The sequence below is a fragment of the Schistocerca cancellata genome, chromosome 4 (genome assembly GCF_023864275.1).
Source record: "Schistocerca cancellata isolate TAMUIC-IGC-003103 chromosome 4, iqSchCanc2.1, whole genome shotgun sequence".
Taxonomy (NCBI): Eukaryota; Metazoa; Arthropoda; class Insecta; order Orthoptera; family Acrididae; genus Schistocerca; species Schistocerca cancellata.
In genome coordinates, this window is record NC_064629.1 from 732,368,145 (window position 1) to 732,383,514 (window position 15,370).

Sequence of the window (15,370 nt, forward strand, 5' to 3'; positions counted from 1 at the left end):
GAACTCTTCAGAAAAATCGGCAGTCTTTCCTTCCTATTAGCTAAAAACTTGCTGTTTTGTGTGACATAAAATTAAATATGGGATACATAAAACCAGTAAAGACAAGAGACAAGCAAGACAGTACACATTTCTTCAATCCTTAAGTCCTAGCATTTTTTTCCTCTCTAATCTTGCCACAGTTTTGTATGGCGTACTTTCCTTTCTGAGAAAGAATCTATTACCTCATCAAAGGTTGTCAATGTTTTACTACATGAAAAAACGAAATGTCATTGTCTAATACTAGAAAAGCTGTTAATACAAACAGTACCCACGACTGGTGTGGTTTCTCGATCTGATTACACATATTTTGTCACTTTCTGTCAGATAAAATGAAATAGGCCTGCCTAATATTGCAGCAATTGTAACACACGCCAAATAAACGAGACTGTTTTGGCACCAATGATCATTTTTATAACACGACAGAATATAATTCATGAAGTACCAATATCAAATGCCTATTAGGGCTACTACAAGGAAAAAGTTTTATGTTAGGAAATAGTGTCACATTTCATTCATACTCTCTAGCTTCTGAAGCATGAGATCGAAAAGTAGTAGCACAAAATTTTTATATAAATTTGGAATCATCATATTAGTCTCCCCCGGAGTAGACAACATTCCATTGGAACTACTGACGGCCTTGGGAGAGCCAGTCCTGACAAAACTCTACCATCTGGTGAGCAAGATGTATGAAACAGGTGAAATACCCTCAGACTTCAAGAAGAATATAATAATTCCAATCCCAAAGAAAGCAGGTGTTGACAGATGTGAAAATTACCGAACTATCAGTTTAATAAGCCACAGCTGCAAAATACTAACACGAATTCTTTACAGACAAATGGCAAAACTACTAGAAGCCGACCTCGGGGAAGATCAGTTTGGATTCCGTAGAAATACTGGAACACGTGAGGCAATACTGACCTTACGACTTATCTTAGAAGAAAGATTAAGGAAAGGCAAACCTACGTTTCTAGCATCTGTAGACTTAGAAAAAGCTTTCGACAATGTTGACTGGAATACTCTCTTTCAAATTCTAAACGTGGCAGGGGTAAAATACAGGGAGCAAAAGGCTATTTACAATTTGTACAGAAAGCAGATGGTAGTTATAAGAGTCGAGGGACATGAAAGGGAAGCAGTGGTTGGGAAGGGAGTAAGACAGGGTTGTAGCCTCTCCCCAACATTATTCAATCTGTATATTGAGCAAGCAGTAAAGGAAACAAAAGAAAAATTCGGAGTAGGTATTAAAATACATGGAGAAGAAATAAAAACATTGAGGTTCGCCGATGACATTGTAATTCTGTCAGAGACAGCAAAGGACTTGGAAGAGCAGTTGAACGGAATGGATGGTGTCTTGAAGGGAGGATATAAGATGAACATCAACAAAAGCAAAACGAGGATAATGGAATGTAGTCGAATTAAGTCGGGTGATGTTGAGGGTATTAGATTAGGAAATGAGACACTTAAAGTAGTAAAGGAGTTTTGCTATTTGGGGAGCAAAATAACTGATGATGGTCGAAGTAGAGAGGATATAAAATGTAGACTGGCAATGGCAAGGAAAGCGTTTCTGAAGAAGAGAAATTTGTTAACATCGAGTGTAGATTTAAGTGTCAGGAAGTCATTTCTGAAAGTATTTGTATGGAGTGTAGCCATGTATGGAAGTGAAACATGGACGGTAAATAGTTTGGACAGGAAGAGAATAGAAGCTTTCGAAATGTGGTGCTACAGAAGAATGCTGAAGATTAGATGGGTAGATCACATAACTAATGAGGAAGTATTGAATAGGATTGGGGAGAAGAGAAGTTTGTGGCACAACTTGACCAGAAGAAGGGATCAGTTAGTAGGACATGTTCTGAGGCATCAAGTGATCATTAATTTAGTATTGGAGGGCAGCGTGGAGGGTAAAAATTGTAGGGGGAGACCAAGAGATGAATGCACTAAGCAGATTCAGAAGGATGTAGGTTGCAGTAGGTACTGGGAGATGAAGAAGCTTGCACAGGATAGAGTAGCATGGAGAGCTGCATCAAACCAGTCTCAGGACTGAAGGCCACAACAACAACAACATATTATTCTGTAATTTGTGAGAGTCCCCGTTTCTTCTCTTTCCTCGTTCAAACAAACAACATTGTAATCACTAATTCCGTAACTATTCCTGCCAGTGCCAATACTTACTGTCTGGTTAACTTCACTAACCCAGCCACAATCACTAGTTTAGTTATCCCAAGTTTATTCTCCGGTTAGGTGTTATGTGTTCGTACAACTTGTTTTCCGTGCTACTCCCAGAATAGAATTTTAGCCGCTGCTATAACTGTATAACTGGCCCTTAGTAGTGTAGCGGTCCGGTCAAAAATCTTCTGTCAAAATTTCATTTTATTGGATACACAAAGAAGATAATACATAATCTTTGTTACCTTTTATTCCTGTTAGTCATTTATTTCCACTCTGGTAGTCTAAATCCATGGATTTTGCTAGTAATTATAACAACGCTGATCATTTGCAAACCCAGTCAACCACATAAATAGCGATTGTAATTCACCCATCCGGCTTTATTCGGCACAGCTCGTATAGCCCCGTTCCCTTTTATCTGCAGGAAAGTTTATTTCTAGAAGCGATGGGGATTCCCCTGACAGAGACATCACGTACATTATGCATGCATTCAAAAATCAAGCTACGGTTCATTCAGAAATAAACTTAGAATTAGTTCCAAAATGTTCAAAAACCAACAGGGATGCATTTAAAAATCATATGAATAATTGATAGACCTATGTGTGCTGGAGGCTAGGTGCTTTGTGAAACAAGGTCTTTTTCCTCAATACTATGAATTTCAGTTATTACTTGGAACTATTATTTATTGTTAACTCTGTGCTATGAAATAAAATCTGTATTAGTTGTAACCTGGGAATCATCACTTATTAATCAGTTATTACGTGCAGCCTTACCATTTAGATCCCTTTCACCCATGGTCTTGTCGCTACTGAATACTATGTTTCCTAACACCTGACTGACTCCCTGTCCTTTCAAGGTATCGCCTACAGAAAACATTCGTGATACCACCATGGTCATCTGCATGGCCTCATCCTATGCTAATCTGTTCATCTAGAGGAACCCTTCCCAGCCACCCAAAATACCAAACCCCTCATCTAGTTCAGATCAACTGAGGACATCTTCATGATCTGGACTGATGTGAGGACACCTTATCCATGTTCCCAGAACCTCAACACCTTCTCCCCTATTTGCTTCACCTGGTCCTCCACAGCCCAATAAGCCACATTCCTTGATGTCAACCTACAACTCAAGAATGGCTACATCAGTACCTCTGTCAACATCAAATCTACCAAACACCAACAATACCTCTGCTTTGACAGTTGCCACTCATTCCACACTAAGTAGTCCTATCCACACAGCCTAGCCATTGGTGGTCATCATACCTGTAGTGGCAACAGTCCATCCCCAGAGGCCTTCGCAGATCAAAATTACTCTCCCCACCTTGTCCAGAAACATATTTATGTCATGTCTCCCCAAATCACCTACCGGCCGCCACATACCCACTGCCCAGCTACAAAGGAGCATCCCTCTCATTCCTCAGTACAACACAGGACTGAATCACATACTCTTCCACAGTTTCTACTATCTCTATGGTGCCCTGATATGAGAAATATCCTCCCCATCCCTCCCACAGTGGTATTCCTCTACCCACACAATAACCTTGTCTGTCCCTACTCCAAACCCCTTGCCTTGCCTTGCCTTGCCTTGCCTCATGGTTCAAGTCCCTGCAACAGACCTAGATGCATGACCAGTCCCATACATCCTCTCACTATTGCCTACTCCAAACTTGTCGCAGGAATCTCCTACACCATCGAAGACAGAGCTGTTTGCGAAGGCAGCCATGTAGTCTATCAAGTTAGATGCAAACACTGTGCCACATTCTACATGGGCATGATAACTAACATACTGTCTGTTCACAGGAATGGCCATCAGCAAATTGTGGCCAACAGACAACTTGACAACCCAGGTGCAGACCTTGCTACGAAACACAATGTGCTTGACTTTAATGACAGCTCCTCAGCCTGTGTCATCTGCATTCTTCCCATGAACACGAGCTTTACTTAACTGTGCAGGTGAACTCTCCCAGTAAGCCAGCAACATATCCATTGTTCCTGCAACCTTTGCCACCCCCCCCCCCCCCCGCCCCCCTCCTCGGCTTCAACCTCTGCTAGTTTCCGTCCTCCATCTACCTATTCCTTTTCCCTGCTCCCCACTCCACTATTACTCATGCCTTGGATCTTGTCAATACATGTCTCCTCCCTGCCCTCAGTCCAGTGCTACACATGCCTACTATCTCTACTTCTCTCCGCTTTCCTTCACCACAACACTGTATTTCCACCATGTCCCTGCACACTCCAACAGGCAGTACTAGCACCTTCTGACAGCCTTACTCTGCCATCCATCTCCCCCCTCCCACCCACTGCCCCATGCCTCTCCTGTTTGTCAAAAACCCACCCAAGCAAAGATTTGTGCTCACCTCAGATGCAACTGAAGTTGGGTCTTAGCACCTGGAGACGATAGTGGCATGCATGCGCACATGTGTGTGTGTGTGTGTGTGTGTGTGTGTGTGTGTGTGTGTGTCAATGACTCAGTGCCTCCTCTATTTGGTGAGTAGCACTCTAGCCTTTTCATATTGTTGCCTTTGATACAAACATATACAACAAATATCTGCAGAGAAATATTATCATTCCCAAGACTTCATACCATAAATAATGCTTACCTCTGAAGCAATTAATTCTAAACCACTCTTCTGTCTTTTCTTTTCTTCTTGAATCAATGCCCACATTTCAGGATCATCTTCACTTAATGATTCATTCCCAGTCCAACAAGAGGCTAGTCTCATATGTGGAAAGCCATTTTTCTGAAACAACACAGCAATCAATCAATACAAGCAGATGGAAAAAAGGGCATTAAAATAAACACATGTTATAGGATAATACCTAGAGTAAAGCAGAAACAGCAACTCTCTCAGATAGCAAATGCATTAAAACACCTGTTCCTGGGACACAGGGAGGTGCAACGGTCCCAGATCGAATCTGGCTCTCTGATTAATGATAGGGGCCAGTGTGACAGCTAACTTGGAAATAGTTTTTAGTTAGTTTTCTGCATCCACTTAGGTAAATACCACGTCAGTTTGCAAATTCTGTCTCAGTTACACGCGGTGCAGACTTTGAAAAACATTATCACATTTGACTACGTCATTGCCCTATATGTAAAAAAAAGGGGTACACAGTTTTCTTCCCAGGGGAGCTGGCAGTAGCTTCAAAATGCCTTTGGTAGTGACAAATTCATTGTAATAATAGCCTATACAGAGGTTTGGTACTCCCCAAACTTGAGAAGTTTCGTTAAGTGCCTCAACCCCGCATTGGCTGGATACAAGGCCCCAGACAGGAATCAAGGAAAAACAGCAACTAGCCACTATTAATAATGTTATCTATTTAGAACAAATAATGCCATTATTATGTTCAAAATGACAGTTTCATCATCAGACAGCTGTTCACATTTAAAATTACATATAGCTTATGCTCGATATGTGATGTTCATTGTTTTTCATCGTGGTAAAAAAGTTCCTCAGAATGGTGATGCCACTGAAAATCCTGCCTCCTTACAGCACTGTTGACTGCTTTAGTGCTGTGTCTAGATACGACATTGTCTAGGTTAATGGCTGCCCTCAACCTGCAGATTGGTTTGGGGGGGATTAAAGGGACCAGACTGCGACGGTCATCGGTCCCTTTTTCCAAAAAAAAGTAAAACCACCCAAAGAGAATAAAAAACGAACAACAGGAAAGACGTCAGACGACACAGGACAAGAAATACTCCTACAGAGATCAGACGAAACAAATTAAAATCACACAGAGTGTGACAGTGGTTGGCCGACCATAGAGATAAAAAGGAAAAGCCAACCACCGAGAACACATTAAAAACTCAGCGTAAAATCGTAGGCCAAGGGCCAGAATCAACACAAAAGAAGAGAACAAACACTCAGAGTAAATAATAAAAACCCCCTGCCCGAATAAAACGGAAAACTAAGTCAGCCATACCAGGGTCATCACATAAGAGGGCAGGGAGCGTATCAGGCAGCGCAAATGTCTGCCTGACCACAGCTAAAAGGGGGCAGGCCAACAAAATGTGGGCCACTGTCAAAGCCGCCCCGCAGCGACATACAGGAGGGTCCTCCCGGCGCAGTAAATAACTGTGTGTCAGGTGGGAGTGGCCAATGCGGAGCCGACAAAGGACGACAGAGTCCCTGCGGTTGGCTCGCAGGGATGACCGCCACACAGTCGTCGTCTCCTTGATGGCACGGAGTTTATTGGGCATGATCCGATTGCGCCATTTAGCGTCCCAAAGCGCAAAAACTTTTCGGCGGAGGACTGCCCGCAAATCAGTCTCTGGGAGGCCAACGTCCAGAGACTGTTTACTCGTGGCCTCTTTCGCCAGGCGGTCAACATGTTCATTGCCCGGGATACCGACATGACCGGGGGTCCACACAAAGACCACAGAGCGGCCGCAACGCGCAAGAGTATGCAGGGACTCATGGATAGCCATCACCAGACGAGAACGAGGAAAACACTGGTCGAGAGCTCGTAAACCGCTCAGGGAATCGCTACAGATAACGAAGGACTCACCTGAGCAGGAGCGGATATACTCTAGGGCACGAAAGATGGCGACTAGCTCAGCAGTGTAAACGCTGCAGCCAGCCGCCAAGGACCGTTGTTCAGAATGGTCCCCTAGAGTTAGCGCATACCCGACACGACCAGCAACCATCGAACCGTCGGTGTAAACAATTCCAGAGCCCTGATACGTGGCCAGGATGGAATAAAAGCGGCGGCGGAAGGCCTCTGGAGGGACCGAGTCCTTCGAGCCCTGTGCCAAGTCGAGCCGAAGGCAAGGGCGAGGAACACACCACGGGGGTGTACGCAGAGGCGCCCGGAAAGGAGGTGGAACTGGGAAAAACCCAAGCCCGCAGAGAAGCTCCTTGATGCGTACGGCGATCGGACAACCCGACCGGGGCCGACGGTCGGGCAGATGGACGACTGACTGCGGGAACAGGACACGATAATTTGGATGCCCGGGCAAGCTAAAAACATGGGCAGCATAAGCGGCCAGCAAACGTTGGCGTCGGAACCGCAGTGGAGGTACACCTGCCTCCACTAGGACGCTGTCCACAGGCCTGGTGCGGAAAGCACCAGTGGCAAGGCGTATCCCGCTGTGGAGAATTGGGTCCAGCACCCGCAACGCAGATGGGGATGCTGAGCCATAAGCTAGGCACCCATAATCCAGGCGAGACTGGATTAACGCCTGGTAGAGCCGCAACAGGGTAGATCGGTCGGCGCCCCAGCGGGTGTGGCTCAAACAACGCAGGGCGTTGAGATGCCGCCAACACGCTTGTTTAAGCTGCCGGATATGAGGCAGCCAAGTCAACCGGGCATCAAAAAGGACACCCAAAAACCTGTGGGTCTCCACCACAGCAAGAAGTTCGTCGGCAAGATAAAGCCGCGGCTCAGGATGGACCGTTCGGCGCCGGCAGAAATGCATAACGCGGGTCTTGGCAGCCGAAAACTGAAAACCACGCGCTACAGCCCAAGACTGCGCCTTGCGGATTGCGCCCTGTAGCTGACGTTCAGCTGCTGCAATGCTAATAGAACTATAGTAAAGACAGAAGTCGTCAGCATACAGGGAAGCGGAGACAGAATTTCCTACTGCCGCAGCGAGACCGTTTATTGCAATTAAAAACAGGCAGACACTGAGGACAGAGCCCTGGGGTACCCCGTTCTCCTGGACGAGGGAGGAACTATACGAGGCCGCGACTTGCACGCGGAAGGTACGATACGACAGAAAATTTGTGATAAAGATCGGCAGAGGGCCCCGAAGACACCATCCATGAAGCGTAGAAAGGATGTGATGACGCCATGTCGTATCGTACGCCTTCCGCATGTCGAAAAAGACAGCGACCAGGTGCTGACGGCGGGCAAATGCTGTACGGATGGCCGACTCAAGGCTCACCAGATTGTCGGTGGCGGAGCGGCCTTTACGGAACCCACCCTGAGACGGAGCCAGAAGGCCCCGAGACTCCAGCACCCAATTTAAGCGCCGGCTCACCATCCGTTCAAGCAACTTGCAAAGAACGTTGGTGAGACTAATGGGACGGTAGCTGTCCACCTCCAGAGGGTTCGTTCCAGGTTTCAAAATGGGGATGACAATACTTTCCCGCCACTGCGACGGAAACTCACCCTCGACCCAGAGACGGTTGTAAAGGTCGAGGAGGCGTCGCTTGCAGTCCACTGAAAGGTGTTTCAGCATCTGACAGTGGATGCAATCTGGCCCGGGAGCGGTATCAGGGCAAGCGGCAAGGGCACTCTGAAATTCCCACTCACTGAATGGAACGTTGTAGGGTTCAGAAGCGTTGGTGCGAAAAGAAAGGCTCCGACGTTCCATCCGCTCTTTAATGGAGCGGAAGGCCTGGGGGTAATTCGCAGAAGCGGAAATCATAGCAAAATGCTCTGCTAAGCGGTTTGCAATGACGTCGGAGTCAGTACAAACTGCTCCATTCAGTGAGAGCGCAGGGACGCTGGCAGGGGTCCGATAGCCGAAGACCCGTCGAATCTTGGCCCAGACCTGCGATGGAGTGACATGGAGTCCAATGGTGGACACATACCGCTCCCAGCACTCCTTCTTGCCTTGGCGGATAAGGAGGCGGGCCCGCGCACGCAACCGTTTGAAGGCGATAAGGTGGTCCATGGAGGGATGTCGCTTGTGACGCTGGAGCACCCGCCGGCGATCTTTAATCGCTTCAGCGATCTCAGGCGACCACCAAGGCACAGCCCTCCGCCGAGGGGACCCAGAAGAACGGGGAATGGCAGACTCGGCGGCAGTGACGATGCCGGCGGTGACCGATGTAACCACCGCATCAATGGCATCAGTTGAGAGAGGCTCAATAGCGGCAGTGGAGGAGAACAAGTCCCAGTCAGCCCTATTCATAGCCCATCTGCTAGGGCGCCCAGAAGAGTGACGCTGTGGTAGTGACAGAAAAATCGGAAAGTGGTCACTACTACACAGGTCGTCATGCACACTCCAGTGGACAGATGGTAAGAGGCTAGGGCTACAGATTGAAAGGTCAATGGCGGAGTAGGTGCCATGCGCCACACTGAAGTGTGTGGAGGCACCATCATTCAAAATCGAGAGATCGAGCTGCGACAATAAATGCTCAACGGTGGCGCCTCGACCTGTTGCCACTGACCCACCCCACAGAGGGTTATGGGCGTTAAAGTCGCCCAGTAATAAGAAAGGTGGTGGCAATTGGGCTATCAGCGCAGCCAGGACATGCTGCGTGACATCACCCTCCGGTGGAAGGTAAAGACTGCAGACGGTAAGAGCCTGCGGCGTCCACACCCTAACAGCGACAGCCTCTAAAGCTGTTTGTAGAGGGACAGACTCGCTGTGAGGAGAGTTAAGGACATAGATGCAGACGCCACCAGACACCCTTTCATAAGCTGCTCGGTTCTTATAATAACCCCAATAGCCACAGAGGGCGGGGGTGCGCATTGCTGGAAACCAAGTTTCCTGCAGAGCAATGCAGAGGAAAGGGTGAAGGCTGATAAGTTGGCGGAGCTCAGCTAGATGGTGGAAGAAACCGCTGCAGTTCCACTGGAGGATGGTTTTGTCCATGGCTGAGAAAGGCGTGCCGGGACTGGGATGGCAGATTACGCCGCTGGGTCACCTGCTGCCTCCGATTGAGCACCCGTGCTAGTGCTATTGCTATTCACGGCGTCTGAGGGACCGGCGAGATCGAGGTCCTCAGCGGACGCCAGAATCTCCACCTCGTCCTCAGACGCAAAGCTAGAAGGTAGCGATGGGGTGGCTACCACCGCGCGTTCCTTGGGCTTAGAGCTGCTCTTCTTTGATTTCTAACGCTGCTCCTTGGGTTTAACTGGCTGGGAGGGCTTCACCGATTCAGTCTCCGGGACTGAGGAGGATCGGGAAGCCCTTCGACCTGCAGATTGTGGGCACTTACGCCACTGGCTATCGTCAGCCTTGCCGCCGGTGGAAACCTGGGAAGGGAGGGACCCAAGGGACCCCTTGCGAGCGTGAGAAGCCGAAGAAGTTGGACACTTCTCCGGCTTAGAAGCGGGGACCGACGTCCCCGATGGGGGGGATGGTGTTGCTCCTGAGGTAGGTGGCACAGGAGCAACCCGGTGGGTAGAGCCCCCCATTGGCAAGGGGGCAGGAGGAGTTGTACCACTCGTCGATCCGGCCGGAAGGCGCGAAACTGATGGGGCTAGCACAGGTGTTGTAGCAGCGGCGTAGGAAGTTGTCATTCGCACTGGATGTAATCGGTCGTATTTCCGTTTGGCCTCAGTATAAGTCAGTCGGTCCAGGGTCTTATATTCCATGATTTTGCGCTCTTTCTGGAATATTCTGCAGTCTGGCGAGCAAGGTGAATGGTGCTCCCCGCAGTTGACGCAGATGGGAGGCGGGGCACATGCAGTATCGGGATGAGATGGGCGGCCGCAATCTCGACATGTGAGGCTGGAAGTGCAGCGGGAAGACATATGGCCGAACTTCCAGCACTTGAAGCACCGCATCGGGGGAGGGATATAGGGCTTGACGTCACATCGGTAGACCATCACCTTGACCTTTTCCGGTAACGTATCACCCTCGAAGGCCAAGATGAAGGCACCGGTAGCAACCTGATTGTCCCTCGGACCCCGATGAACGCGCCGGACGAAATGAACACCTCTACGTTCTAAGTTGGCGCGCAGCTCGTCATCAGACTGCAAAAGGAGGTCCCTATGGAAAATAACACCCTGGACCATATTTAAACTCTTATGTGGAGTAATAGTAACGTTAACATCCCCCAACTTGTCACAAGCAAGTAACCTGCGTGACTGGGCGGAGGATGCCGTTTGTATCAGTACTGAGCCAGAGCGCATTTTAGACAAGCCCTCCACCTCCCCAAACTTGTCCTCTAAATGCTCGACGAAGAACTGAGGCTTTGTGGAGAGAAAAGACTCCCCATCAGCTCTCGTGCAAACTAAGAATCGGGGCGAATAACTGTTACCTCCAACCTGGGACTTACGCTCTTCCCACGGCGTGGCCAGGGAGGGGAACGTTTTCGGATCGTACTTCTGAGCATTAAATTGAGCCCGAGAACGCTTAGAGACTGCTGGCGGCTGGCCGCCAGCGAGAGATGATGTACCACGCTTCATTGCGGGTCATCCGCCCTGATGCCACCTACTCCGACCAAGGGCCCTCCCCACGGGCGCCACCCAGCCACAGCAAAGGCCACCTGGCAGGATGGCCGTTGCCGGGAGTCCTGATACCCCAGGAGGATAGGCATCTACTCCTTGGCATACGTGGGGAGTTAACGGCGCAGGCATCAGTAGAGCGATCCCTGTGTTGTCAGGGGGCTACAACCAAGAGGGTACATGGCGGCCCCACCACAACGGACTGGCTACCGTGCTGGATCTTAGGTGCAAAACTGTCCAAGGTCGTCGTCGCAGTTAAAAGAAACACTGCAGAGGGCAGCGTGGTAATCGCACCCAGGGACGTATCCCCACCCTAAAGATCGAAAACAAGCGGGACACCATTGCAACGACGTGAAAGCCGGCTAAAGGTCTAATTGCACGACAGATACAGTGCACCATGTAAGGCGCCCTTCCCCAATTGGCTCGCTCTTCGGAATAATTTAGAAAGATGGAGGTCAAACCCGAGAGGGGACCATCACATAAGGCCAAAACATGTGAGACTCCTTTTAGTCGCCTCTTACGACAGGCAGGAATACCGCGGGCCTATTCTAACCCCCGAACCCGCAGGGGGGCCTCAACCTGCACTGCGCCACAGTGGACAGTGTTATACTACAGGGGACATTCACCTGAGCTTCCACGGGACTTGTGGCAGTAATTTAAGGTTTTATGAGAGATGTGGACTATGGAAATTATTGCTGACTAATAGCATCCTTCCATGCTCGACATATTCTCTGACAGCCATAGCACCTTCCAGCAGTATAATTGTGTGTCAAAAGTCCAGAATCATTTTACAGTGGTTTGAAGAGGATAATTGTGAACCTACACTGATGTCTCGGCAAACAAATTCATTTAATCTGAGCCTGATACAACACACTGGAGACACTGTCAAGTGGCAGGGCTGCTCTCACATAACACCATCTCATAATTTAATGGAAATAAATGATTTGTGCACAGACATATGGTGCCACATAATTCCAGAAACCTACTTCGGACTTAAATCCATGTAGTGCAGAATCACTGTTGTACTGCATTCAGAAGATGGACTGACATGTTATTAAGTAGGTGGTCACTATGTTCTGGTTGATTAGTGTATATACACTCGTTTTCAGACAAAAAACAGAACACCTTGAATGACTAGCAATGTGATGTTCATATGCATACGACATGTACATTAATATGTTCTGCAGAAATGATTAGCATTTCAGTCACCTCAGTTCAGCTTGTGTCCTGCTGCCTAGTAGGCACAGGGTCTGCCATAGGCCCTGATAACTTATTCCACGTGTGATGGCATCGATGTGTATAAGGTTCGAGTGGCATCCTGTGATATAGCCATCCATGCTGCATTCACCTGGTTCCAAAGTTCATCTATTGTGTTTGGAATTGGGTCATAGTGCTGCACCTGACATTTCACCATATCCCAAACATTTTCAGTTGGCGAGAAGTCTGGTGATGTGGCACGCCAGGGCAAAAGGCCGACATCCTGTGTCACCACGAAGACACATGTTCGTGCAGCAACATGTGGTCATGCATTATCGTGCTGAAAAATTGTGTCTGGGGAGTTGTGCAGAAAGGGTATGGCTAAAGGTCGCAGAATGTCATTCTTGTAGGTCACACTGATCACAGTGCCCTGGACATGTACCAGTTGTGATTTGTGGTTGTACCCAATAGCATCACACATCATAAGACCTTGAGCTAGAGCCATATATCTTGTGTGAATGTAGTTACTGTGATGCCACTTACCCTGTCTGCGGAAAACCAAAATGTAGCTATCATTTTCAAACAAACAGAACCTGGATTCATCCAAAAATACTATCTGATGCCATTCCTGTCCCCAGTGACATTGTTCCATACACAACTGCAATCTAGCATGTTTCTGCACATTTGTCAAAGGTAGGCAGGGAAGTGGACAATGTGCACGTAACCCACGCTATAAAAACGGCGACAGACTGTTGCCTCCGACAGTGTATGATGTAGAATGAAATTTTCACTCTATAGTGGAGTGTGCGATGATATGAAACTTCCTGGCAGATTAAAACTGTGTGCCGGACCGAGACTCGAACTCGGGACCTTTGCCTTTCGCGGGCAAGTGCTCTACCGACTGAGCTACCCAAGCACAACTCACGCCCCGGTCTCACAGCTTTAATTCCGCCAGAGCACTTGCCCGCGAAAGGCAGAGGTCCCGAGTTTGAGTCTCAGTCCGGCACACAGTTTTAATCTGCCAGGAAGTCTCAGTGTATGATGTGTTCCATTGTTGTGCCAGAGCCGAGGAGGACACAGATCTGTCCTGCAATGCCATTCGAATGAGGTGTCTGTTTTCTCAGGGGTGGTCTGGGTGGTGCGATCTGATCCATCTTGTCGTGTTCTACAGTCTTCCATAAATCATCCTGTACACACCCGTTGCAGCAGTTTCCCGGATGGACATGTCGTATTCTCTCATGCTAATAATGCGCCCTATTTCAAATTCACTGATTTGACTGCATGTATGCTCAAGTCACACTGAGCCATTACTTTGTTGTGCAGCAGTATTGATGTGGACCTTGAACCTGTGGGGTGACATGGTTCAAATGCTACTCATTTCTGCAGAACATAATAATGTACATGTCCTATGAGTATTAACATCCTATCCTAGTCAGTCAAGGTGTTCAGTTTCTTTTGAACATGAGTGTACATGAAACAAAACATATTTTAAAGAAGTCACTGAACACACCTGTGTTTTTTATTCAGATACTAGTAAGAAGAAACTAATCTACGGATGGACCACTAAATCTCGTATACCAAAACTGATAATTGACAGCAGTGAGAATGTAACATAGGTGCATCAGAACTTGTGGTTGCCAGGAGTTGTAATTTACTGTTCTTCACTTTTTATATATATATATATATATATATATATATATATGACCGTGTGATTTACATCCACACAACTAAACCATTTCAAAATGCTGGACACTGTCCAGCATGAGAGCATAAGGTTGACAACAGGGGCTCACAGAGTGTGGTCCCATTCCCAGTCTTTCTGCAGGCTAACAACTTTTTACATCTGAAGATAACCACTCAAAATGCATCATTTGTACATAGTGCCATCAACACTACTGTACAGCACTGGCGAACACAAATTCATGGCTGTCTATGTGTAGCAAATTTAAATGATTTTATTCCAAGGTTGTAGCAGTTTACTGCTTGATTATAGTGTGACATGATGATTCTGAAATTCCCAGAGGCTGATGGGTGTTTACCACTAGTATTACATTAGAACAAAAGAATCAAGAACTCACCCGTGGGCAACATGGCCAGGAATTGATTACAGAATTTGAAGTACTTCTTCCAACTCATGTGGCACACTGACTTCAACATTTCTGTTTTAGACCTAATGCTTTCTCAGCCATACACTAAAGGGTGACTTGTGGCATATGAATGTAGATGTACATGAAGGGGTTACAACGTGCTTGGTACACAATGCAGCAATACTCCCTTGTGACGATCAGATGGTGTCAAATGAAACTTTGATGACAGGTATGTTTGCCCTCACATTCCCATGCAGTCCACCACTGGGCCACTGTCACATCTGAATGCCGGACAAATATGGATACTGCACAATTTGACCAGTTGGCCAAATGGAAGCCCAAAATGTGCCCCCTCTCCCCCCCCCCCCCCTCTCCCAAACTACATCACGTGCTGACAACACTGTTTTACACAAATATGAAGCACCTTCATGTTGCTCACAGCAACTACTCAACATCTGATACAGTCCAGAGCCATTACCTACTCTACCAGGCCCTATAACACCATTAAGCATGAACGACAGTGACACTCTCTGGTGGCCATTCTACCTGTCACAGTGAATTACAACTCTAATCATTTGCATAGCTGCCAATAGTATGTAAGTGTACGATGTTACATTGACATACAACCATGTCTTCTGGGTGCTTCACTTTTTTGTCAGGCAGCATATATTTTACTTTTTTTTGATGAAGACATTCCACAGCTACACTTTATTTTTCTCTTATTTACTTATATTTTGTTCTTTGCAACCAGTTTCAGGGTTG

At 47.5% G+C, this 15,370-nt stretch overlaps 1 protein-coding gene across 1 annotated transcript in view; it reads right to left on the minus strand.

Moving 5' to 3' along the window:
* LOC126183828 (serine hydroxymethyltransferase, mitochondrial-like) overlaps positions 1 to 15,370 on the minus strand; it is a 132,445-nt gene that overhangs the window by 101,792 nt on the left and 15,283 nt on the right. The window contains exon 2 of the mRNA XM_049926086.1: positions 4,799 to 4,939. Coding sequence (XP_049782043.1) covers positions 4,799 to 4,939 — 141 coding nt within the window. The remainder of the gene's footprint in view (positions 1 to 4,798; positions 4,940 to 15,370) is intronic.